Consider the following 26,248-nt stretch of genomic DNA (forward strand, 5'->3'; position numbering starts at 1 on the left):
AAAGTATTGGCAAAGATGTAGACACATCAGAACTCTTTGTGTGCTGTTGGTGGGAATATAAAATGGAACAGCTGCTTTGTAACAGTCTGGCAGACTTTGTAACAGTCTGGCAGTTCCTCAGATGTTAAATGTAAAGTTACCACATGGCCCAGCAATGCCATTCCTAGGTATATAACCAAGAAAAACCAAATGCATGTGTCCACACAAAAACTTGTATACAAATGTCCACAGCTGCATTGTTTACAATGGCTAAAAGGTGGAAACAATTCAAGTTGTTTGTAATGATGAATGCAACAGATGAATGGACATGGTCTATGGATACAATGGAATACTATTCAGCCATAAAAAGGAATAAAATATTGATACATACTAAAACCTGGATGAACCTTGAAACATTAATCAAAAAAAATAGGCACAAAAGATGGGATACTATAATTCCATTTAAAAGTTCAGAATAAGGAAATCTATAAGAGATAGAAAGACTAGTGGTAACTTAGGGCTCAGGGGTTGGGGGTAGAGTATAGGGGAGGCGATATCTAAAAGGTATGGTGTTTCTTTTGGGGGTGATGAAAATGTTCTAAATTTGACTGGTGGTGATAGTTGCACCTGTCTGTAAATATACTAAAACCACTACGTGTACACTTGAAATGGGTAAATTGTATATATGTGACGTATATCTCAATAAAGCTATTAAAATTTTTTAAATATTTTTTAAAGTAATTCAGCCACTCACTAATAAAAGAACACTGGGCATTTGAGATTTGACACACCAGTGTAATCTGTACACCTCTGACAATGGTCCAGGCCCATGTGTGAAGTCCATCCCTCTGTCTCCTGGGAAGTAGTCAGCAAACTGAAGCCAGCCAGGAGAGCTGAGTCTGTGTGGACTCAGCACAGCCCCAGGCCATCTGGCTCAAATCCCTCATACGGAGCAAAGCCCACTTTTCTCTGCCCCATTGTCCACACAGCCAGGGCCAGTATTACTTTGCACAAACTTCCACGGTGTCTCCAGATAACCATTGCTCAAAGCTCAAAACTAGGAAGTAACCCTGACCACCCAGCCTTCCTTACCTGATCATTATCTGTTTCTTGAACAAAAAATGCTTCTCCATTATCTCCCAATTTCATGTGCAAATCCACAGATTCCCCATTGATTTCTATGTCAACCTGAGGGGAAAAGATGGTTAAGAAAAGAATGAGCTGCTTTCACCAGAACAGGGGACCTCATGGGGAGAGCCAAGTCTCTGTGGATACGCTGTCGTCACATATACCCTGAAGTGCCGCACAACTCCCAGTCTCAGTCAGGCAGTCCCATCCAAGGGAACGGTCACTTGAGCACTGGAGGAGTTCTGGGTTCAGGAGGGCAGGCCCCTGACCAGGAAAGAAGGAACCCAAAGCAGTAGGTTGGTGCAAAAATAATTGCGGTTTTGGCCATTATTATAATTATTAAAAATAGTGGCAAAAACTGTAGTTATTTCTGTAGTAAGCTAATAGAAAGATTTCTCCGAGACCACCTGGTCTAGCTCCTCCTTTTTTGGCTGAGGAGCTAGGCCAGACAAGAGGAGTGACCAGACCAGGGTCACACGGCTGGTGAGAGTTCAAGCTGCAATCAAAGCTTCCCCAGCCCCAGACATTAGAAATTACACCCTGGAAAACTCACCAACTATTGGCTGGGATCCTTCACCCATACTCAAGGAAGAGCTTCCACTTGAACTTAACTCAAAGAACGAATCATGAGACATCATCCCAAAATCCACATTAGGTGGGGGCATGAAATGTCTATTTGTAAATATTTGTTTCTTTCCATTTGTGTGGAGATTGTCTTCTAAAACTGGCCACATCAATATCCCGGTCCTACCTGCTCTTCCAGAACCTTTGCCACTCCTGAAAATAAACTAGAAATAAAACTCTAAGCTCACAACTGACTGAATGGACCCCCTCTCGGTCAAGGAGATGCCAGAGAAACCTTGAGAACTGACTTCAAGGCCATGATGGAATGCGAGATAGGACATGCTTCCTCATACCCCACCTCAGTAACCGCCATTTCAAAAGGGCCAAACAGAAACCAGCCCTTTCAAAAGACTCTGCACTGGTATCAGCAAAAGAAGCGGCTCTGCCTTTTTTTTTTTTTTTGGCCTAATAAGAGCCCAGGAACTAGTCCTGACCCATCTAGGGAGAATGTGCCCTGAGGGTTTTCCCTTCCTCTGCTCCACCCTTTGATGTCAGACACCACAAAACTCCACCCTTGGCTGGTGCTAGTGCCATCATGTTTTGAACATGGGTCTCATGGAGAGGCATGAAGCTCAGCTGCACATGTGCATGTTTTCCTCTCCTGAACACTCGTGACCCCCCTCCTGTGGCTAATTAAATATGTAGATTCTGTGATCCCAGAAATCCCTGGTCTCTTTGCCCCTCCTTCAAACCGTCTGTTTCTGCTTCTGGCCGGAGGCTACACTTCCCAGCCTGTCAGAATTGGCCACCCAGCAGGCAAAGCAACAACCTAGTTCTCCTCTCTAAATGTATGAACTTTATCCTTCTTCCATTGACACCACCAAGAAAAGCCTATTTCTCCTCCCCTTGAGCCCAGGCAGGCTTGTGATGGTCCCAACCAGTAGAGCACAGCAGAGGTGATGCCATGTGGCTTGCAAGGCTAGGCCATAAGAAGATCCAGCATCTGCCTGGCTTCCTCCCTCTCAAGATGCTCACCTCACCACTGCCACTGTGTTGTGGGGTGCCCTGGCCACGTGGAGAGGCCATGGGTAGTTGGTATGACCAACAGCCTCAGCGAAGAGCCCAGCCAAGAGCCAGAATCAACCAGCGGTCACAAATAATGTGAGTGTTCAGATGATTCCAGCCCTCAGCCTTTGACCTTTCCAGCTAAGGCCCCAGAGAGCAGAGAAAAACCATCTCACTGTGCTCTGCCTGAATTCCTGACCCACAGATACAGGAGCTTAATAAACAGTGGTGTGTGCCACGGCACTTTAATTTACACAGCCATGCTAACTAGAATAATTTCAATTAGTCACTGTCAGTTCCATGACTGACCATTTCTAACGGAGACCTAAAACTCTGGGTCTGAGAGTTCAAGACAGGTGGCGTCACCAGAGTGCAAGGGCATTCTCTAAGGAGAGCCGGTGCCAGGTCCCCGTGCCCTGAGAGCTCACCACTTTCTCTCGGGAGCGCAGGACGCCCATCTTCCCAAAGCGGACGTGGAAAGGGGAGCATTGGAGGTTTCCATTGGGCTGGCGGATGACAATGATGTCAATGCACCCCGAGAGCGTGGCGGGGTTCAGCCCCTTGTAGAGCTCCTTCACGGTGACAAACACCTGGCCGGCTAACTGCCCCACGTAATTCATGGTCTGTGCCTGGAAAACAGACAAAAAACACACACACAGACACACAATTAATCAAAGGAAGAGCCAATCAAAATGAACTACTCACCATTTTAAAAACATAGATTACACACTCAACTTTCAGCTCATCTCGTTTCTGGAATATGCTCCATCCACCCCCATGGCCTATCAGGGTCCACTGTGGCCCATTACAGCCCATCAGGGCCCATCACGGCCCATCAAGGTCCATCACGGCCCGTTACGGCCCATCAGAGCCCATCAGAGCCCATCACGGCCCATCAGGGTCCATCACGGCCCATCACGGCCCACCAGGGTCCATCACGGCCCATCACGGCCCATCACGGTCCATCAGGGTCGTCCATCACGGCCCATCACGGCCCATCACGGCCCATCACCCCAACTCCCACAGCAAGCCCACCAGTCTCTACTCTCCCAGAGTCCAGCACAGACAGCCTTGACCCCATGACATCTAATCTCAGTTGTCCCTGGGCCCTGTCTCCTCTGTAGTCCCGTGAAGCTTGTTTATATTGTCCTTAGGACCACTGCCACCTGCCCCTTCTTCTGTCATGATGAACAGATTTTGCACACTAAATCTCAAGACCGAAGAGGAAAGAGCCTATCTCATACAGCTTAGGATCCCCCACCATGCCAATCACACTAGCTACTTGATATTAGTTGAAAAACAAATGACTGTTTTTACTGGAGAAGGGAAATGAAGGATTTTTGTTTGTGACAATCTCCATGTGGCCTTTGCCTGTGTGTCTGACTTCTCTCCACTGCTCTCCAGCAGCAGGGAACACCAGCGCTCTGGGCTGCTGGCCGGCTATCAACTGCAATCCACTCAGCAAACATTCAGGCCATCTCCTCTCCAGGGCCTGGGGACACAACACACAGATAAAGAAGAAAGTCCTGTCCCCCGGAGGGACTCACAGGCTCGTGAAGGAAACAGAGGTAATATACAAGGAACTAGCAGGGCATAGTAGCTCATGCCTATAATCCCAGCACTTTGGGAGAATGAGACAGGTACATGGCTTGAGCCCAGGAGTTTGAGATCAGCCTGAACAACATGGCAAAATCCCATCTCTACTAAAAACACAAAAATTAGCTGTGCGTGGTGGTGCGTACCTGTAGTCCCAGCTACTTGGGAGGCTGAGGTAGGAGGATCACTTGAACCCAGGAGGTGGAGGTTGCAGTGAGCTGAGTGTGACTGGAGTGCAGTAGCACGCACGCGCACACACACACGCACACACAAACTAAAATAAATATCAGTGTCGCTAAATTTGTTTTAAGTAAACACTAAGGGAGTTATGATCAAGGAAAGAAGGTGCATCAGAGGAGCTGGCGCTGGAGGCGGGCTTGGAGGAGGACATCTCAGATGTCAGATGAGAAGGTGGACAGGGTACTGCAGGACAGTGAGAGGTTCATGCAGAAGCATGGAAGCTTAAACTACCAGACTGGAAGAGGGAGCTGTGCCCAGAACAGAGAATGTGCAGAAGGGAAGGATGGAGAGTGGGAAACCGTGCCAGGAGATGTGGGCTCTGCTGTGTGAAGCCATCCGATTCTGGAACAAAATGACACTTTGATTCAAGATTTAGCAAAAGCATCACCGTAACAATGTAAAGACTGGCAAGAAAAAAACTTGATGGCAGGAAGGCTAGGAGAGAAACGATTTCCCGCCTGGAAAGGAGGTAGAGACAGAAGAAACAGAGGGATAGGGACAGGCCAAGAGATATTCTGGGTTCAAGGCAGCTGGACTGCAAGCCACCACCATGCTCTGGCCTTCTTTTCGTAGCTCCGGATCCCTGACCACCTGGTGCAGTCCACGCCTGCCCATATCACTGTCCACTCTACTCAGCTCTCAGCTCCCATCCCTCTGCCGTCACTGTGCCCTGCTGTGCTAACCGCTGGTCTTGACTGGCCCATGGCACTCACATCTTATCCCTGGACTGGGTCATGGCAGGCAGGAGTCCTCCAGCCCTCCTCTCTCCACTCCTTGCTCAGCTTCGAGGGTCACACCATCAACCCTCCTCTGGCCCTTCAGGGACGTGGCACCTCTTAGCGGTCGTCCAGTCTCGGGAGTCTCTTCTTTCCAGCTCTGACTTATACTCCAAGGCTGAGTCCCAGACTCTCTTCTCCTCTCCTGTTTATTCACCTGATGCTTTGGTGGATTCGTGAAGCCACGTGGTTGCAAATACCGCCCCAACAGGAAGGATTTGCACGACGTAACTTCCAGTCCACCCCGAGACCTCACCCCTCCTCCTGGTCCACACTGCTGCCATTCTTCAAGGCGACTATCCCAGGACACATGTGACCACACAGACAACACCCCCACCTCAGCTCACCTCCAGACTCCAGGAAACACCACGTGTGTGAACCTGTGGCTCACAAACCTGCCGTGTAGACAGGTTGGTTCTGGGAGCTTTTCCTACCATTCAGTGGCGCCGTGATATTATGATGTAAAAGGGAATATATATTTTGGTCTTCATCCCCAGATCCCAGCCAGAACTCCTAAACCCCTTATAATTTCTAAGTGATCAGAGTGATAGGAATGTCTTTTGTTATGATATTTCGCTTTCTTCCCCTGCTCCTGAAACAGCCCCTTAGCTCCAGAGCTTTATTGCTCTGGTGAAAGGAACGTCTTTCCTCACTCAAGATAAGCCCCCTTCGACCACACCAAAGTTTAATCAGAGGACTCTCGGAGGATGGGGGCTGGGCCAGCTGCCAGAGGAACTATCTGTGATAAGCGTTGGTGCCTTCAGCCACTCCCCACCCCCCACCCCATCCCCAACCTTCAGGGAGGGGGAGGGGAGGGAGATTAAGTGTAATCAATGGCCGATGAGTGAATCAATCTCGCCTGTGTAATGAAGCCTCCATAGAACCCGAAAGAAAGGGGCTCAGAGAGCTTCCAGGTTGGTGAACACGTGGCAGTGCTGGGAGGCTGGGGTGCTGGAGAGGGCATGGAAGCACCACTGCCACCCCACCACCCTGCCCTGTGCACCCTTCCACCCTTCCACCTGGCTGCTCCGGAGTTTTATCCTTTATAACAAACCAGTGGCGATCAGTAAACTGTTTCCCTGAGTTCCGTAAGCCGATTCACAAAAGAATGAACCCAAGGAGGTGGTCATGGGAACCCCTGATTTATAGCCAGTCGGGCAGACGCACAGGAGGCCCAGACTGACTGGCATCTGAAGTGAGGGACAGCTTGTGGGGATGAGCCCTTAGCCTGTGGAATCTGATGCTAACTCCAGGTATGTCTGAAATGAATTCAATTATAGGCACCCGGTTGGTGCGCTCGAGAGCTGGAGAACTGCTTGGTGTAGAAGAGACACACACAGGTTTGGTGTCAGAAGTGTGTATGAGAGTAGAGGAAATTGTATGGTTTGTTTGTTCTTTTATGAGCTACATTCTTAAGGCCAAGGATAAAGCTTTGGTCTTTCAAGTTAAAAAAACAAAATATACCTTTTGTATATCTTACCCCAACTCCTATGAAATAAGCAAAAGTGAGATCAGCACACCCATTTGCAAATGACGCTCAGAAGTGGTCAAATCCCCTGCATGCAGGGGCTAGTAAGAACTGAGGATTTAATTATAATTTAGAACAGGCCAGAGAACCAAAAGTCATGAATGATACCTACAAAGGAAAGAATGCAAGAAGCCCTCCCACGTGCATTTTACAATCTTAAATGAAGCTCTCTGTACTGATACACCTCCTCTCTCAACGGAGGACACAAGCCCAGCCCTTAGCAAACACACTCAGGGAGGAACACACATCTGCCTTCCTTTTCACCTGGGGGTAAACGCCAGAGGCCAGCTCCCCCTTCATCTGTCCTGCTAATATGTCACATATATATAAACATCAAAACACACATTTCTCTAAGTTTACGAGTGGTGCGGGTTTAACTTCATGCAAAAAAGGTGCGGTGGGATGGTTCCTGAAAAGATGTACAACATAAGAAATGATTCTTTATAACCCTGATACTTCTTATTCCTTCCATGTTGAACTTAGATTTTAACATGTGTTTGGTAAGAGAGGTAACCCTCTAACTCTAAAACTACGTGCAAGCAGTATCAATAACATCTTTGTACAATTTCTTTCACATACGTTATCTCCTGCTGACTCTCACGATACCCTGTAGGAATGCAGCCTTTCAGATGGTAAAACCAGAAGACAGCCAAAGTGCAATGAAGATTGCAGGGCTGGTGAAGAAGGGCTGTCTGGACTGACACACCCAGTTTCACCAGACTGGAATCCAGGTCTTTGGATTTTGAAGTGACCTCTCTTTCGGTTCTGTGAAGCCCCTTCTCACGTTCCCCATCTCTTTGCCTTCATCACCCTTGCAAGTGAGCTATGTTTGTCACCGAATGAGACCAACTCCCCAGCAGTGAGGCCCCAACCCCAGGCCAGCACATCTAAGAACTACTGTTGATACTTTTTTACTCGTAAGAAAGAGAAAGCTCATAACTGGATAGCATTACCACATCTCTGCATCCTAGCCTCTCCTCTGCAAAGGGGGCATGTTGGCCTGGGTGACGTGCAAGGTCTAATTCCAGCTCTGTCTGTTCCAAGACAAAGGCTGCACTCCTTAGTTCTTAGCAACTGAAGAGGCATCTTTAATAATTTAATTGTTGCTCCGCTCTCTTGTTCTCAAGAACAAGCATCCTTGCCCCTCTTCAGTGAGCAAACTCAAGGTTACTGCTCAGAATCCAGGAATTTGGAAGCGAGAAGGATCCTTAGTTGTTGTTCCAACAACCTCATTTTTTAAAAGTAAGCCCAGAAATGGGAAGTGACTTAGCAAAGCTTTCTCCATGGCAAAGACGGAGCCAAGACTCCAATTTCCTTTGTGACCTTCCCACTGGATTGGTCTGGAGTATTTTCCTACCACAAATAACCAGAAGGTGCTTTGATATCCCCAGCTGTGGCTTTAGCTTAGATTAATGGTGCTCTGATATCTTTAGCAGTTCCCTCTATTGAATAACTTCTTTGCAAATCTGAAAATACCTCAATTTGAAAGCAGGAAATCTTCTCAATAATTCTCAACAAGTGACAGGGTCATGGGCTCCACCTGGCAATCTGTTGTCTGTTCCTAGGAACTCAACATCTACACCCTGGGCCTGCCTTAACAACCAAGCACTGAAAGTTTTTAAAAGGGTGAATACCACCACCTCACATCTATTAAGATGACTACTATTAAAAAAAAAAAAAAAAAGAATATAACAAGTGTTGGCAAGGATATGGAGAAACTGGAACTCTTGTGCACTGCTGGCGGGAATGTAAAATGTGCAGCCACTTCAGAAAATAGTCTGAATTCATCAAAAAAATAAAAATAAAATTAGCTTATGATCCAGCCATTCCAGTCCTGGGTATATATCCAAAAAAACTGAAAGCAGGTCTCGAAAAGATATTGGCACACCCATATTCGTGGCAGCATTATTCACAGTAGCCAAAAGGAGGCAGCAAACCCAGGGTGACAGATGAATGGAAAAGCAAAATGTGGTCTATCCATATTATGGACTATTAATGAGCTTTAAAAAGAAAGGAAATTCTGATACATGCTATTATGTGGATGAACCTTAAGGACAGTAGGTTAAGTGAAATAGGCCAGTCACAAAAGGACAAATGCTGTATGATTCTACCTGTATGAGCTACCTTAGGCAGACAAACTCATAGAAACAGAAAGAGTGATTACCAGGGGCTGGGGAGAAGTGGAAAATAGGGAGTCAGTGTGTGTTTAATGGGTACAGGGTTTCCATTTTGCCACTGAACCATACACTTACAGATGGTTAAAATGGCAAATTTTATGTTATGTGTATTTTATCACAATTAACTTTTTTTTGTTTTTTGTTTTTTGTTTTTTGTTTTTTTTTCTGAGACGTGGTCTTGCTCTGTCACTCAGGCTGGAGTGCAGTGGCCGGATCTCAGCTCACTGCAAGCTCCGCCTCCCGGGTTTACGTCATTCTCCTGCCTCAGCCTCCCGAGTAGCTGGGACTACAGGCGCCCGCCACCTCGCCCGGCTAGTTTTTTTGTATTTTTTTAGTAGAGACGGGGTTTCACCGTGTTAGCCGGGATGGTCTCTCGATCTCCTGACCTCGTGATCCGCCCGTCTCGGCCTCCCAAAGTGCTGGGATTACAGGCTTGAGCCACCGCGCCCGGCCAATTAACATTTTTTTTAAGAACTGGGGAGAGGCCAGGTGCGGTAGCTTACTCCTGTAATCCCAGCACTTTGGGAGGCCGAGGCGGGCGGATCACGAGCTCAGAGATGGAGACCATCCTGGCTAACATGGTGAAACCCAGTCTCTACTAAAAAAATACAAAAATTAATCGGGTGTGGTGGCGGCGCCTGTAGTCCCATCTACTGGGGAGGCTGAGGCAGGAGAATGCCGTGAACCCAGGAGGCGGAGCTTGCAGTGAGCAGAGATCGCACCACTGCACTCCAGCCTGGGCGACAGAGCGAGACTCCGTCTCAAAAAAAAAAAAAAAAAAAAAAAGAATTGGGGAGCGAGAATATTGTATTAACCAGAACTCATTTCAGGAAGCCAGGATATCATTTGGTTAAATAATTTCTTTGAAAGAGAACTTGGAGTGGAGGGGGCAATCCCTCTCCCAGAAGGCACCATGCCCTTTAAGGCACGGGGTGGACCCCGTCACTCCAGGCACCTGTTGCCTGGAGGGGTGCTGGCAGGTTAGAGGCAGCCAGGCTCTTCTTTCTCTGCCCTTCCTCCAAGCTCTCTTCTAAATAAATCCTGGACAGATGTTTAAAGAATACAAGAATAAACCAGCTGAGCATAAATTCCCAAATTTTACTTTCAGTTATGTTTTGAGTAAAAGGTTCAAGGAAGAAGCTAACTTACCTGAAGAAGCCAGACAAAACCAGCCAATCAACCCACCTCCCTATACCTGCCCGTTAATCTCATGACTGTCTTTGGTGTTGGTTTCCTGCTGTCTGCTAAAACACGTGACCAAGCAGTGAGGGGAATATCTGCTTTATAGAAGAAAGTATCTTAATTATTTCAAGGGTGACAAACAACAATAAACAAAAACAAAACCTGCAGAGGACCAAACCGAATGCTTCAATTTCCAGTGGCTTTCAGATGCCTGCTATTCACTCACCCCATACCAAATTCCTTTTAAACTTACTGATTTTAATCTCAAAATTTGGCAGGAAATAGCAGCTTCACCTGACAGGATTTTATTGACCACTCGAAACAGGATTCCACAACCCCTAGTTCAAATGTTTTTGACGGAGAACTCAGCCAAATCTTACAAATATCCTTTGGCAAGACTGGGGTTCTCTAAGTGTGGATTTTCAGAAAAGCTCTAAGGTTAAGAAATGTAAGTTTTTTGAATGTGACATCTTCTAGCTTGACCTTCTGAAATAATACAAATTTTCTGAGGTTATTACATCCCATTGGAATACCATCTTTCCAGACATCTCTGGGTTAGAAACTGTTTTTATGTTAGAACCAAACAGATAATATACCAAAGAACATAAACATCTACAAGCATATTCCACTTAGAATTCTACTTATGACATTAATAATAAATAGCAAGCTCAACTCGAATAGCATTGATTATTAAAAACACATATGGGGGCTGGGCACTCATGCCTATAATCCCAGAACATTGGGAGGCCGAGGCTGGCGGATTACCTGAGGTCAGGAATTCGAAACCAGCCTGGCCAACACGGTGAAACTCCATCTCTACAAAAATACAAAAATTAGCATGATGCCTTTAATCCTAGCTACTCAGAAGGCTGAGGAAGGAGAATCGCTGGAACCCAGGAGGCAGAGGTTGCAGTGGGCCGAGATCACATCATTGAACTCCAGCTTGGGCGACACAGTAAAACTCCATCTCAAATAAATAAATAAATAAATAAAGGGATTTGAATGATTTTAGGCCACGCCCCTTAATGGATGATTCAGGAATCTGCTGTTCCACTCATTTATTATGCAAGTAAATAAAAGTGATTTTAATTCCCTTTCTAGTTCCTTCAACTAGAACATTACCTAAGGCACGTTATCTGGGACATAATAGTGGCTCCCTTTTCCTATTGTGGGTTTGCTCCTTGGAAATGAAATGATGTCATGGTAAGCAACATCTAATGATATACAAGACTGGCCGAGCAAATGCAAATGCAAAACTGTCTCAATAAATGCACTCTTACAATCCCCGTTTTTGTTCAGTCTTTCTCACTTGTACTTTTCTTCCTACTCTCGCTTCTTTTAGAACTAAGTGGCCAGGCACAGTGGCTCATGCCTGTGCTCCCCATCACTTCACGAGGCCAAGGCGGGTAGATGATGAGGTCAGGAGATAGGGACCATCCTGGCTAACATGGTGAAACCACATCTCTACTAAAAATACAAAAAATTAGGCAGGCATGATGGCACACACCTGTAGTCCCAGTTACTCAGGAGGCCGAGGCAGGAGAGTCGCTTGAACCCAGGAGGTAGAGCTTGCAGTGAGCCGAGATGGCGCCACTGCACTCCAGCCTGGGTGACAGAGCAAGACTCTGTCTCAAAAAAAAAAAAAAAAAAAGAAAAGAAAAAAGAAAAGAACTAAGTGTCTTGCAGGAGTTGAACAATAATTAACCCTCAAATCTGGGTTCCCACCTGCCTCCTCCGTTTCCTCCCCTCACTGTCCAGGTATACGACCCCTTCATACACACGCCCACATGACGCTATCTTTCAGCCTCAACCTCCTCCTCAGCCCTCCAGCCCAGTCACCCAGGGCAGTAGCTTGATAAATATTACTGTCATTCGTCAAGTGGTTGAACAGACATCTATCTACCAAGTGAGTCTTCTCTCCTTGAGGACAGGGACGAGGCTTGCTCATTTCTGACGCGGTACCTGCCCCACCGCAGGGCCCAGGAGATGTCTGCAGTGCTATGTGGCCATGTTTTCTTTAACAACTTCCCACATCTTCTTTGATGACATTCTGCAATACTTGCCAGGAGTCTAATCCTATGTATTTGTGTACCAAGCTAGGTATTTCTGGAATGATGTAATTGCATTAAATCTATATGGTGACTGATTTCCAAAAGCGAAAGTATTTTCTGCGTTCAGAATGCTTTTCCTCCCATATAATGGAAATAGAGGATCCAAGCTCCCTCAGCCCTACTCTTAAAACATTGAGAACCAGTGGGTGTCCCAGAGCAAAGGACCAGGGCTCAAGCCAAGTTCATTGACCTGTGGTGACCATTTTGCCAAAACCAGGATGGAAGCGGCGGCAGGCAGGAGGATGTGGATGTGTTTTGTGATGGGGTCTCCACTTACCCAGGAGACACAGATGGCCTAGGGCTGTCGGGGGCCACGCGGGGCATGTGCAAGCCCCTGGTGTTTTAATGAGGAAGGAGTTGGCAGGTCATCACATAAAGAGCAACGAGGAACTCTGCCAGGAGCAAATGAAAGAGAACCGCTGAAAACAACCTCGGGTTTCAGCACAGGCTAACCTTTGACTCACCTTTGAAAGGACACTCAGAACAAAACAGAACTTGGGGCTCTCTGAGAAAACAAATCCTATTGCCTGTTTGAAGTTAAAGTGTTGTCTGTCCTGTCAATACAGACCCTGAGACTGATCCTTGTTTTCCTGGGGCGCTCGGGGGAGCCACAGGTCCAGCCTAGGGGAGTCAGCCTCTGGAGGTAGGAATCCACCAGAGCCCGCAGACCTTTCCCAATGCCCCTTATTTGTTTGTGCTCAGAACACTTAACACATCACTGCTAAGCCCCAGGGGAAAGGCCATAGGAACCTCCACATTCCATAAAATGTATGAAACTCCTTCATATGTTGTAAGCACATCTGATCCGATTCTAAACAACCCCGGGAAGCACTCCACGGTAAGCATCATCACCCCATTTCTGATGAGGAGCCAGGAGCACCAGGTTTATTCCAACATGACTAGAAAGTGAATAGAGAAGAGTGGGGAGCCCAGGATGGACTCCTAGTCTCTGCTGCTGTCCTCTGCACAGCACTACCTCCTCATCTAAGGTGGATAAATCCAGTATCAGTGGGGGAGGCCCAGGTAAAGACAAACCAGTCATGTGGCTTTAGCAAAGCAGATGGCAACCATCTAATTCTAAATGTCAACTCATATTGAGCACGTGTTTACAGGGCATCCGGTGCTGGAGACATCATCATAGATTATAACTGAAGTCTGAATTACAGAGAGGCAGTTTCAAATCCAGGGCAGAAAGCACAATCTAAGCTTCCAAAAACTCGTTTACTAGAGGGAGTGAGCTCACCCTCAAAAGGTGCATTCAAAAAGTCCAAACCACCACTTGGCAAAGAGGTTGTAGAGGTAATTCGAGAATCTGATGGGGCTCTCACTTTGATGCTGAGATTCTGTGACCTGGTCATAGCAACTTCATGAAATCAAGTCTTCATCTCAAGCAAGAAGCTTTTATTTTTGGTCCCATCACGACATTCCAGAGTATAAACAGCAAGTTGCACCCACCACCCTCAAAGTAGCTTGGCAAGTCAGGGTACGAGGGGGAAAAGCACTAAAATTTAAAAACCAGAAGAAACGAAGACAGCAGGAATTGTTCTCTGCCAGAGCATAAATTTCATACGACAATGCTCCCCAACAAAATGTACTGCGAACAGTTTAAATAAACAGCCGTGACATCTAAGGGTAAGACTGAAAAGCAGAAATGACACAAAATTGGGGTCAGAAGGTCTGGCTGTGTTATCTTCTGGCATTTACCAGCTATGTGTGTGGGAGCAGGGTATTAACACAACGGCTCTGACTGAGCCCACCAGGCTGTCATCCTCAGTGGTCAACACAATGACTAGTTTGGAAAGATCTTTGCTCCTGGAAAACACATGCAAAATCGTATTATTGTCACAACCTCCCGGAGGAGGTAGCTACAGAAGCAAGCCTCAGGGCTGGCCCTGGATGTGACACCTTCAAAACTGTTCTCACCCGCAGCATCACCACTCCCTGACAGGGCCTCTCAGAAGGTAAAGTCAAAAGCCATAGTTCAAAACCTTCCCTACAACCCTTAAGGACTTAGAAAAGCCAAAACACCCTCCTGGATTCAGTCTGTGATTGAAGACTTCTCTGGCACTTGCTTAGCTCCGAGTGATTCATCATTTCCTGGAGAGAAGCTACCTAAAACCCACTCACTGCCCAGAGAGCAAACATGCATTCGGTCACATCTGCCCTCACGGCAGGTGCGTAAAGGGCACCTGCGGGCTTAAGGCACATCCAAGGAGCCTAGTGATTCAAAAGCCAAGCCAACATCAGTCTGGGATGGGGCCCCCTTATCTATGTTCCTGTTATCAGCAGGAAATTACAGCTCCCAGATACAGACCTGGCTGCTGCTCATGGGGCCAACAGATCATGTCCGGACAGCTCAATGACCACCCCTGGCACCCTTCCTCTAGGGAAGGCACTGTCGGCTCCCCAGCTGGGCTTGACAGGGACTATTTTGGGGCTTCCTGCTCACTGCCTAGCCGCCCTCCTCTGAGCACACTGCAGGCAGTGTCTCAGCATCTGAGGACTCTATCTGTGGTCTGCCCAGTACCGGATGAAGTCACAAACATCTCACTGTTACTGGTGTTCGCCAAGATCACATCCACCTTGGAGGTTTATGAGACAAATGAGGATTTTCATCCAAAGCATTTAAAAACACAAAAAGCTCCTAAGAAGTGCCCAAAATGGTATAATGACTAATAAGACTTGCATGAAAATGAAATTGATTTATAAAGTGTTAGCTTCCTCCTGTAATTTACACTAACGGCAAAGAGGAAGTCTTTTCAGAGCATTGTGGACTGATACTCACGGCGGTTGATAAGGGTGATGAATTACCTGTGACAAAAGAGGAAGTCTGGCTCAGACTCAGGGTGATGCAGGGAAAGGAACACAGACAGAAAGTCAGGCCACCTGGGCAGCAGCCCACGCCCTGCTGTAACTGGCATACACTCACGGACAGCTGCTGCCGTCTGCCAGGTCTGGACTGACTGAGTCCACCAGCGTCCCTGTGGTTAAACTGTCCTGACCAGAGTGCCCTGAGGAGCTTCTTAAACAAAAGAGCACAGTTCTGCATCCATCACTACCTGCTGGGAAACTGGGGACTTTCTTGGGATGCCAGGGTTCGTGAGACATTCCCGTCCAAAATACAAAAACTCACTACAAAAGCTGGAGATGCTTTAAAAGGCCAGCAGGTCAGAGGCCCTGCAAGTCAGAGGTCTTTTAAAGGCCTTTCAATACTTCCTGACGATAGTGATGAAACAGCAAAAACAGCCAGCCCTGGGGTCCAGCCACCAAAGCCCTGCCTATGTTAGGCAGGTGGGAAAATGTGCAGCTCCCGCAGTGAGCTTCCAGGGTGGCAAAGCGACAGGCATTTCCTCCTCCAGCCCACCCCCACCCTGCCCATCCCCCTCCCCGCCCCAGGACAGGAGGGCGCTCCCATAATTAAGCTCATCTGTAGAATTCCAACACATGGCCGGCCGGCCGAGCTCCAAGCATTCATGACCACAATTTCATACAGTTCCAGAAAGGACAGCACTGCTGACACTGTCAGGATGAGGTGACAGAGGTCTCGTGGTTTCTTGCCTCACGATTACATTAGAAAATTCCACATTTACTCCAAAATTGGCAGAATCCATCTCCAGGCTTCACAAATTGCCAAGAAACGCTGCTTTCTTGGAACTGCCAAAATTCAAAACCCCCGCCACAGCTTTCCTAACCCCACAATTTTTGCCAACACCAGCCACCTCTAGAAGACTAAGGTCAGTTTAAAATGGCCTCAGATCAGCTCAAAAGAAAAAATGGACAAAACGTATACAGAATTCACATTTGGCCAGTAATACGTGAGAGAGATATTCAACCCCATTCATAATTAAAGATACAGGAATCGAAAGAGGCCTTTCAGATGGTCCAAAATCAAAGCATTTCATTAAAACCCCAGGGCCTGTGAAAAGTAGGAAAATCAGACATCCACACTCACTACTAGCAGGGTCATAAATGGGGTAGGCAATGTGGCAATGCCCATCTTTTGGGGCACATGTTGGCAAACCACAGTAACTATACTGCTGGGAACTGATCTTACAAATACAGTAAGATCCATGTACAAAAACAGTAACTGCAGCATTAATTGGAATAGGGAAAATTGGAAATAATATCTGTATGACTCTGGCTTAATAAATTATGCAGGCACCTGCTACCACGCCCAGCTAATTTTTTTGTATTTTCAGTAGAGACAGGATTTCACCATGTTAGCCAGGATGGTCTCGATCTTCTGACCTCATAATCCGCCCATCTCAACCTCCTAAAGTGCTGGGATTACAGGTGTGAGCCACAGTGCCCAGCCGAACCCATTTTTTAAAAATTACATGTGTACATATTTTGATATGCATAAAAAAAAATGGAATGAGCTATATACAAAACAAGATTCACAAGATTCATCCCTGGGACCAGCCTGGGAAAAGGAGGAAGAGATCTTCACTTTTTATCATAAATACTTCCCATAATGTTGCTTTCTAGCTTTTGTTTTTTATGTCTGCATGTATTTCACATCAATTATTAGTGACCTCAGAGAACTGGGAGTGAAGGATGGAAAACTCTGGTCCACTCAGTCTCAGGGTCTCCCCATCACTGAAACCACTGAGACAGAAGAGGGTGCTGGACAGGGGTACTCCTGCTTTGAAGGGAAGGTCAGATGAGTGATCACTCAACTCCTCCAGCGCTGAGACTTTGCAATCCTCAGACACTACAATCCCAGGTGACGCTTGTTCTCAGGTTCCTGCCAAGAAATACAAATGGCCTGGATAAAGGTGGGTGCACACATCTAAATATGGTGTGACCACTATGCGGGGCCAAACAGCCCGAGGCTTTGACTCCAATCCTTTGGCTCAATTATTTAGCTCACTGATGAATGACAGAAAGTTATTTTCCTTTGAAGACCCAATGGCACGCTCTCTCTACACACTTTCAAAAGCCCTCTGTCCAAATTCGTGTCTTGGTCAAAAAGAATGTTCTACCCTTATAACTTTATTTCTGTATCACCCCCCACCCCTACCACACCCCAGCAATTGGGAGGTGAGCAAATATCACTTGGATGTTCCAGGGCACTATCTATTAGGAGACAATATAGCTCAGTAGGTAAGAGGTATTCAAATCCTGCCTCCACCTTCCACTAACTCTGTGGCCATGGACAAGTTACTAAGCTGTCTGCACTGCGGTTTCGCATCTATTTTATAAAAAGGGATGACATCAGCACAGCCACCTCACAGGACTGTTGTGAGGCAGTAAACATAAAGTACTTTTCAAAGCACATGCACCAAATAAAAATGAGCCCAGGGTGGTAACACGTTCTCATTTGCCCCAAATCTGAGCCCAAAGAGGCCACCCCGAGACTGGTGGCATTCTGGCATTGCAGAGTCCAATGGCGGGACATTCTTTTGCCAGAACAGTGGTCTGGGCACGTGCCTTGTCGGGTGCTCATTATCCTAAAACCCTTGTTGCTTGTCTCCTGTCTTATGAACTGAAGACTTATGGCCTAGTGAGATCCATGAACACAGAGGACGACTTCTTCAAAAAGTGAGTATGTGTGGCTAAGGGGACAGAGGGCAAGGGGAGAGGAGCAAGGGTTTCCAGGGGGCAAGGCCGGGGGGGTGGGGGGCACAAGTGCGTGCCAGCAGGCACATGGGGGTGTTGGTTGTGTCTCCCATGCAGGGTCTGTGGACAGCTTTGTGAGCCAATGCAAATCAGCTTACACTCTGGAACAAACAGGCCTCCTTACAGAGCAAAGTGCCTGTTCTAACAGTCTACAGCTTTTTCTGGAAAGCCCCAGCATTCAGCATCAGCCGAAAATTCTAAGTTGTTGCAAGAATCACAAAATGTGGTCAGTGGGTTGAAAAATCCACTGTAGCCATCCCCCTGTAGCCATGACCGCCGGTGTGAAAATGCTTCTGGCTTCTCTCCTGACGGAGCCCAGTCCATCTGGTTCCTCCCAACCTCTCAGCTGGGAGTGGGAATGGCACAAGGCACCCTGCATCCCTCAGAGTGCAGAACAGCCTGTGGGCCAGACACTGTGCTGAGGTTTTAAGACTCCTGGGCCACATACCTCATTGTGAAAAGTGTCAGCCTGGACCCAGACCCAGAGCTTTCTACAGGCAGAAACTCACTACTCAACATATATCTGCCTGCACAGACCCCACCCCAACCCCAGCTCTAAGGGCTTGTTGGGTGAATTACAGGTAGGGAGACGGAGAGGGGAAAGCAGTGGAAAAAGGAAGAGGAAGGCAGCCCACAGGAGGGGAGATCAGGGCACTTGCTCCGGACCCCAGCAGCCCCAGGGCCCAGTGTGGTCTCCTGGGGGGCATAGATTCCCTTCAGGCACCGGTGCATCCTCTGATCAAGGAGCAGGGCCAGTGCAGGTGTGTCCCCTCCACACACAGGCATGGGCCCCTCTCTCTCCACACCCTCACTCACAGCTCAGAAAGCGAACATTTCAGAAACAGCCATCTGACAGGCACCCGGGCCCCTTCTGAAGGAAGAACCTGTGACGTCACTGAAAGGCTCTGCTTGGGTTTTGTACCAACTCTTTTTCCCCACACACCCCATTCCAGTGTTAAATGAGTGGGCTTATTATACAGTACATTGGGCCAGGGTTCAATAAAGTGTCAAAACTGTGACTTTGCCCTTCTCAAGGAACAAGCCCCAAAGCTGTTAGTGGGTGATTCCAGGGACTTCCTCCTCAGGACCCCTCAAAAGCTCCGAGATCCTGTGCCCAGGTTACCAGTGAGGAAGTGCAAGTGCAAACAGGTCGAACCGCCAGCCTCGGTGTCCTGGCGGGACCTGACACCTGGATGTCTCCCAAAATGCTCCAAAAGTTGCCGCCATCCGTGCAACTCCCACCCTAAGGAAAAAGCTGCCTGTAGCCCTCAACCACCCCCACTGGCAGGCTTGCGCAAATCAACTAATCTCATTCAGGTACCTTTTAGGCCTTGAACCCAGTACACAGAGGGTCCGGAAAAGCCAACCGGAAGAGAGGTGGCAGGCAGGGGGAGGGGGCGTCCCACAGGGATGATTTATAGAGCAGAGGCCGGCGTCAGCCAGGAGTGTCCCAACCCTGCAAAGAGCCCCTCCTCGCTGGCACCCTGTGGCACCTTAAAATAATAACCACCACAATGATTCGTGGACCCCATATTATGTCCCAGGGGCTCGTTTTTATCTCAGTTATTTTTACAACAATTCTGTGAATGGCTATGATTATCCCTTCATTTTACAGATGAGAAAACTGAGGCTCAGAGGATTCAAGTCTTCTGCCCAAGTTCTACATCTTTGAGTGGTCAGAACAACAACTGCAAAGCCCGGCGCTCTGTGCCGGCCTTGGCGCCTCTCAGGCCACGGTGGCCTCAGGATCTTCTTCTGAAATAGCTTGTCATCTCCTGACCCTCCCCTGCCCTCTGTTCTGGGCCCTTCGTGCAGCTGACGAGGCAAAGAGCAGAAGAGCAGGGCCCACAGACTTCCTTCTGTCTGGGCCAGGCCGATCGTCCCCACCAAATCCAGGGCAGGCTCCTCAGTCCCTTCCAAGATCCCCCCCCCCGCCAACCAGGAATCCCTGCGGTCTCTCACCTGAACCCTCGGTTCTCTCCCACACCACAAGACTCAGTAGGTCCGCCCCTTGTTCCCCTGTGCTTTTCTAAAAGAAAAGAATTGCTGATCACCGAGACCTGGGTGGATGAAAGAACTGGCTCAGGATCCCAGAGAGCTCAGGCAGAGCCCAGATCAGAGCCCAGACCTCCCGACCCAAGTCCAGGGCTCTATTCACGCCTGGCTCCACAAGACCACAGGGCCCCACATGGGAACAGGAATAATAAACGCCAAAACACACAACCATGCATAAAAACACTCAATAACAAATGCTGGCAAACGTGAAGCGCTATCAAAATATAGAATCATAAATCCAACTGTTACACCTTTCAACAAGAATCTGGGAGCAAGAAAAGCGTTCATGTGTGGATGTACTTATTTCTCAAATACTATACATTCCTCCACTGCTTACTTTCATTCATAAGACCCAAACTACGGAACACAGGATAAACAGCCAATCTCACAATCACTACCCTTAGACCACCATACCACAACACCCCCAGTTAAAAAAAACTGTTACGAGCTTTGATTTCCCAAGACACTTCTATCCCGTGGGAAACTACTGGGTTCTAAAAACTCTCCAAATTAATACTGCCAGTTGTCTTAATTGGTTTCCTGCTTGCTGATCAAAAACAGGGTTGAATTTGCTTTCTCCAGCAACTACTGACCACACAAATTACCTACTCTAGCTCCACGGCACTTAAGTTACTCCCAAAACGTTACTTCTCATCCTGCATTTTCCTGGCCTTCCCCATAATAAAATTATGTTGCAGGAGCAGCTGATGGAGCTCACTAGGCCTAGCACCTACTAGGCTGCAAGAAAGGTGCAGAGGCCTCGCAGGGGAGAGCTGTAATATGAGAACGGGGATTCCAACCTGGGCTCAGCCTGCCCTGCCGCCCAGCAACTGTGTGACCTTGGGCACAGAGGTCAACCTCTCTGGGCCTCAGTTTCCTCAATTGCAGCGCTGGAATCCTAACTCCGGGGGAAAGAAAGCCTCTCATCCCAGTCCCCGGCGCAAAGCAGGGGATGATCGCGCAGAGCCAGGACGCACCCGCGCTAGCCTGCTGGAGCTGGTCCCCGCGGTTCTGGGACTGCGCGGCAGCCCCCTGGGGCCCCCACGCCGCTCGAGATCAGCTAGGCCGAGCCCACGCCGGGCCTCGCGGCGCGCAAGGAAAGCCAGGCCCGAGGGATGCTCGCGAGGGCCTCCGGCCTCCAGGGCCTGTTTCCCCGCCTCCCTCCCCCGAACCACTTCCCGTAGAGGGCCGCGGGGGACGTAGCCCGGCCGTCGGTCCTCGGGCCCCCGGGGCCGAGCCCCCGCCTCGCCACGCGCCCTCAGCGCCCCTGCGCCGCGCCTCGCCCCGCCTAACCCGAGGCTGCGGCCCGGGCTCCACTGCGGGAGGCTGGAGGCGGCGACTACTCACCGAGCGGCGCCGCGCGTGGCCGCCTTTGTATGCAAACACCCAGCCGGTCGCCCGCTGTCAGCGCAGCTCGCCTTCGGGGGCGGAGCAGGGGCGGGGGCAGAGGCCGGGGGCGGGGCCGGGGCGGGGCAAGCGGGGCAAGCGGGGCGGTGCCAGGGGGACTCGGGAAGCGCTGGCTGCCCGGCTGCTTTCAGGGCCCGCTGGCCCGCTCTGCCCGCTCACCCCTGGCCGCCTACCTTAGCGTTCCTGGGGGTGGGGCCCCTTAGGCCGCTTTTCTGATTTTCCTTTCCAGAGCCAAACTTGTGTATTTCTTCAACACTCTGAATTGACCTATGCCGATGACTGGGGGAGTGAGGACGGAGGGGAGCAGAGAAAAGGCAGCCAGGTAAATGTCCAAGCAAGCCTCCCAGGGCCTGGCCGCGATCTCGTCGGTCCTGTGGGTCCCGCTCATCACCAGTGGCGGGACCTGAGCCCGTCCTTGACTTTTCTGACCCTCACCCTTCGTTTCTTCCACCATAAAGGCGCAATCGCGTTGACCTATCGCCATCTCCTCTTAGCTTCTCCTCGCTGGGTCACCCCTGTCCTTCATCCTGATGGTGACAGCTTCCACTCTCACCTCTGCCAAGCGGTGGTCCAGGTGCGGAATGGTGGCTCTGAACAGGAGGGACAGGCAGCTCCCTGCGCCCCTCCAGGCGCTGGGAGGCAGGCAGGGGATAAACAATGAGCCACATAACGTCTGGTGGTGAAATGATTTCCATCAATGGGAGGGTGTCACATTTGAACTGAAACTCTAAATGACAAGAAACACCTATGTCTACAAAGACGGGGGAGGACGCAGGGTTTTCTGGAGAGCAGAAATGGCAGATGCAAAGGTCCTGGGGCTGGCGCTGGGGGCTGGAGGGGAGGCAGGGGCCAAATATTCAAGTCTTGTAGGCCAAGGCAAGCAGTTTAGGTATTATTTAGATGTTATTCCAAAACCAATTCTTTTTGAGACAGGGTCCAACTCTGTCACCCAGGCTATAGTGCAGTGGCACCATCTTGGTTCACTGCAGCCTTCACCTTCTGGCCTCAGGCAATCCTCCTGCCTCAGCCTCTCAAGTAGCTGGGACCACAGCTGCATGCCACCACGCCCAGCTAATTTTTTCAATTATTTGTAGAGACAAGGTCTCCCTATGTTGCCCAAGCTGGGCTCAAGCAATCTTCCCACCTTGGCTTCCCAAAGTGCCAGGATTACAGGTGTGAACCACCACACCTGGTCCAAAAAGAATTTTAAAGCTGGGAATTATATGATCTAATTTACTTCTTTAAAAAGTCACCCCTCCACTGCATGGAAAATGGACTGCAGGAGTAGAAGCCAGCAGACAGGTGGCACTGCAGGGAACCAGGGGACATGATGGTGGCTCAGATGGCAGGGGCTGCTCAGCGAGAAGTGGAAGGACTTCAGAGAGATTTGGAGGCAAAACCCACACGCTTGTTGATGAATGGAGCGGGTGGAGGTGTGTGATGCGATACTCAAAGACAAGTCTCGGTGTGGAGACTGAACCACTGCTCTGCTGAGTTGCAGAGGGCCAGGGAGGAGGCCAGCTTGGAAACAGCATCGAATGCGGCAGCTTAGTGAATTGGATGAGCCGGCCAGCTCTAGATAGACATCTGGGGGCAGCTGCTTGGAGAGCTTTGTCCAGGGACGCGGCTCCCGTCCATCGGTCAAGTGTGGACACGCTCCAGCTGGGCTTGCGGCAGTTCCCATCTAGGCAGCCCGTCCCAAGCTGACATTGCAGAGGTGGGAGCTACACAAAGAGAATCTTGCAGTTTGTAGGTGAGCTACCTCCACAGGGGTTTTCTCAGAGACCAGAGCTGCAAGTGCATCACAGCTGCCCAAAACCGCTGGGGTTGCAAGGCCCCAGAAGGACACCCTCCTGCGCCCTCCCCTCCTACCTCCAGGGAGAAGCTGGCCTGGGAAGAAGTCTACCCTATGTGGAAAAGCTTTCCAGGAAGCCAGTCCAACTTCAGGCCACTTAAGTTTATTTTTTTGTGTAAAACAAGTCCATTATTCAAATGTGGAGATAGGAGGTCTGAAAATACAGCAAAATTTAACTCAAAGCCCTCATTTTGAAAATGATGAGCCTGGGGGCCCAGCAGGGCTACAGTCAGTTCTGATGAGCAAAGTCTGACTAGATTCAGAGCAAATTAGGACCCGCTGCTGCCCAGCCTGCCACTCGGGGAAGGCCAAGGTTGCGGGGAGCCTTTGTACAAACAAGCAATGGGAAGAAAACACTCACTAGATCACAGTGCGCTCCCAGGCGATAAATGAAACTGGACTTTCCAAAGCCCTGGTGCTTTTGATCCAGCACTGGCTGGAGTCCCCCTGGGAGGGCCCTTGGCTGTGCTATCAGCAACCAGGCCTGACTGAGCAGTGACTCAGCCAGGAGAGCTGAGGCGATCCCCCTGGCCAATCAGGGGATGAGTAACCTTGCTCTAGCTGACTGGAGGAGGAAGGAGGGGCTGAGTAATGCCTTAGCAAAGCCAGCACAAGCATCCTGATTATAGAGGCTCAGTTTCACAATCCGGGAAATGGGCTGCAGTTGCACATGACACAGATCTGCTTTGAGGATGAAAAAGGCATCATGGGAAGCCGCTGTCACAGTTGCAGGGTTGGAAGATTTTTCAATTCTAAAACCCCGTAAGTTGAGGAGTGGCCATTCCCAGAAGGATCTGTCCACTGCTGAGCCCAGTTGGTGACAGTAGCTGTTGTATCCTGAGAACTCTGAAGTTGTGCAGATCAACCACCTGCACAGGCCCAGAATACCTGGGGCAAGGTAGGCAGGAAGAGTGAACATCCCTGTTCATGGGTGTCCGGCGAGCTACTGTAGGAAGGAGAAACGCCGGCTGATCCCCCAGGACTCTGAGCATGGTTAGCTCTGTAACTGCCCTGGCAGAAAGGATCCCAAAGAGAGGACAATGAATTCTTCCCCCAGAGGTACAGCCTTTTATCCCTGGTACCAGTGCCTGGGGCTCCGGGAAAGGGAGGGCATCTCCTTGGGGTCTAAGGCCACTCCTTGGTTGGAGGCCCCTCACGAGGTGACTTTGTCCTGGGCACTCTCTCAAGAAGCAGGTGGGAACCAGAGGCCACCTGGTGCCGCTTCACTACCTTGGCAGCAGGGAACAGAGCAGCCTGGGAATCCACCCAAGGTGGAATGGGGCCCCTGGGTGCTGTGGCTGGCTGAGCAGGGCCAGTTCCATGGGGAAGCGGCAGGTGTAAAAGGGCCTGGATTCTGCAGAGAGGACAGTGATCCTCGGAGAACAAACATCTGGAACCAAAGCACAGAAGGTTTTGATGGTCACCCGGGCTGTCCAGAGGCCTACTCCACAGTTAGGGCAGGGCTCGCAGATTAGAGTCGAGGCATAGGAAGTGGCAGGATGAAAAAGGCTGACAGCTGGCCACAGAGGAGCATGTTGAAGGCCCTAGGCCGAGCACTGGGGTCTCCAAAGGGGAGCAGACCAGACACAGTGTCTGTCCTCAGGAAGTGCACAGTCTGGGGTTGTGATCGCGTAAAAACTGTCACAGTGCTCCTGGCCGCTGTGAACTGAAGTGCTGTGCACTGATACAGGATTTGACCTGCCCTGTCCCCAAGCAAGAGGATTCACTTGACCTGGGTGGCCTGAGCAGGCACCGACCTAGGCAAATCTAGGCCAGATGTCAAGGAGCAGAATGAACCACGGGCCAGCCAGCAGCACACACACAGCGGTCAGGCATGCCCAGGTGCTTGAAAGAAGGCCCGTGGCTGGCCGCTGGTGAGCAAGGGAGCTCGGGAGCTCACAGCAAGCCCCATGCCTGTCTTCCACTGGATGAAGCAAGAGTGGGTATGGAACATCCTTTCTCCTCAGGTCAGATTGGGAACGATTCATAATGAGCGGGGCTAGAACAGAGAACAGCAGAGAGGCAGGAAAGAAGAAAGAGACCAAGGTTCGAGGATGGGGCAGGGAAAGAGACCTCAACATGACCAGGGATGGGAGGAAAGAACTCCATCGCTTAGAAACAGTGGCGGCTGTGCTGGAAAGTCTGGACTGTTACAGTGGGCTCTGATTCCAGGAGGAAGAAAAAGACCCCGCATATCACCGTGAGTCAGTCCTCGGAGTCGCCATGACCTTGCTAAACAAGTGTGGGGTTGTCACAGCTTTAAGCAGCACATCTCAAGTCCCACATTCCCCAGTGCTAAGACAACAGCTACACAGACAGGATTCTAAGGAGAGCTCAGAGGTAGAAGACCCTTAAAAGTCCCCCTTTCCTTAGATAGGAAAACTCAGGCCCAGAGAGGCAAACAATGGGTCAGTATGTGTGTCTAAACTTACCTAAACATAGAAAAGGTATAGTAAAAATATAGTATTAGAGTCTTATGGGAGCACCATCGTATACGCAGTCTGTAGTTGACCAGAGCATTGTTATGCGGCGCATGACTGTAGATCTTCTCATTAATAATAGGCCACCTGGTCAGGTACACGAAGTCTAGGGTTCAGAATCCAACAGGCTCAAATTCAAGTCCAGCTCAGCCACCTGGCTGAGTGCTGTCTGAACCTCAGCATCCTCAGCTGTTAAAAAGAGATAACCATCCCCATCTCAGCAGCTTTGGGGGGAAATTAAATGAGATATATTGGGATCCAGATAACCAATAAAATATCAAATCACTTTACCAGTTCAAGCTCTTACCACTCAGTGTTTGCAGGGGTTTATCACTGATGAATGAATTCAGGAGTTCAGGAGTTCAAGACCAGCCTGGGCAACATCCTCACCCAGCTAATTTTTGTGTTTTTTTGTTTGTTTGTTTGTTTTGAGACAGAGTCTCACTCTGTCACCCAGGCTGGAGTGCAGTGGCACGACCTCAG

The 26,248-nt window shown here is 49.3% G+C and overlaps 1 protein-coding gene across 6 annotated transcripts in view; it reads right to left on the reverse strand.

Moving 5' to 3' along the window:
• Positions 1-26,248, reverse strand: part of LPIN1 (lipin 1) — a 143,029-nt gene that overhangs the window by 58,192 nt on the left and 58,589 nt on the right. For 5 of the 6 annotated variants that reach the window (XM_050753894.1, XM_050753896.1, XM_050753893.1 and 2 more), the window contains 2 exons: positions 3,165-3,365; positions 1,072-1,167 (listed from right to left, as the gene is read on the reverse strand). In XM_050753894.1, the coding sequence (XP_050609851.1) occupies positions 1,072-1,167; positions 3,165-3,365 (297 nt within the window). Of the gene's footprint in view, positions 1-1,071; positions 1,168-3,164; positions 3,366-21,370; positions 21,447-26,248 lie in introns of those variants that run through there. The other variant, XM_050753895.1, reaches the window with a different exon arrangement.

Source organism: Macaca thibetana, chromosome 13 (genome assembly GCF_024542745.1).
Source record: "Macaca thibetana thibetana isolate TM-01 chromosome 13, ASM2454274v1, whole genome shotgun sequence".
Lineage (NCBI taxonomy): Eukaryota > Metazoa > Chordata > Mammalia > Primates > Cercopithecidae > Macaca > Macaca thibetana.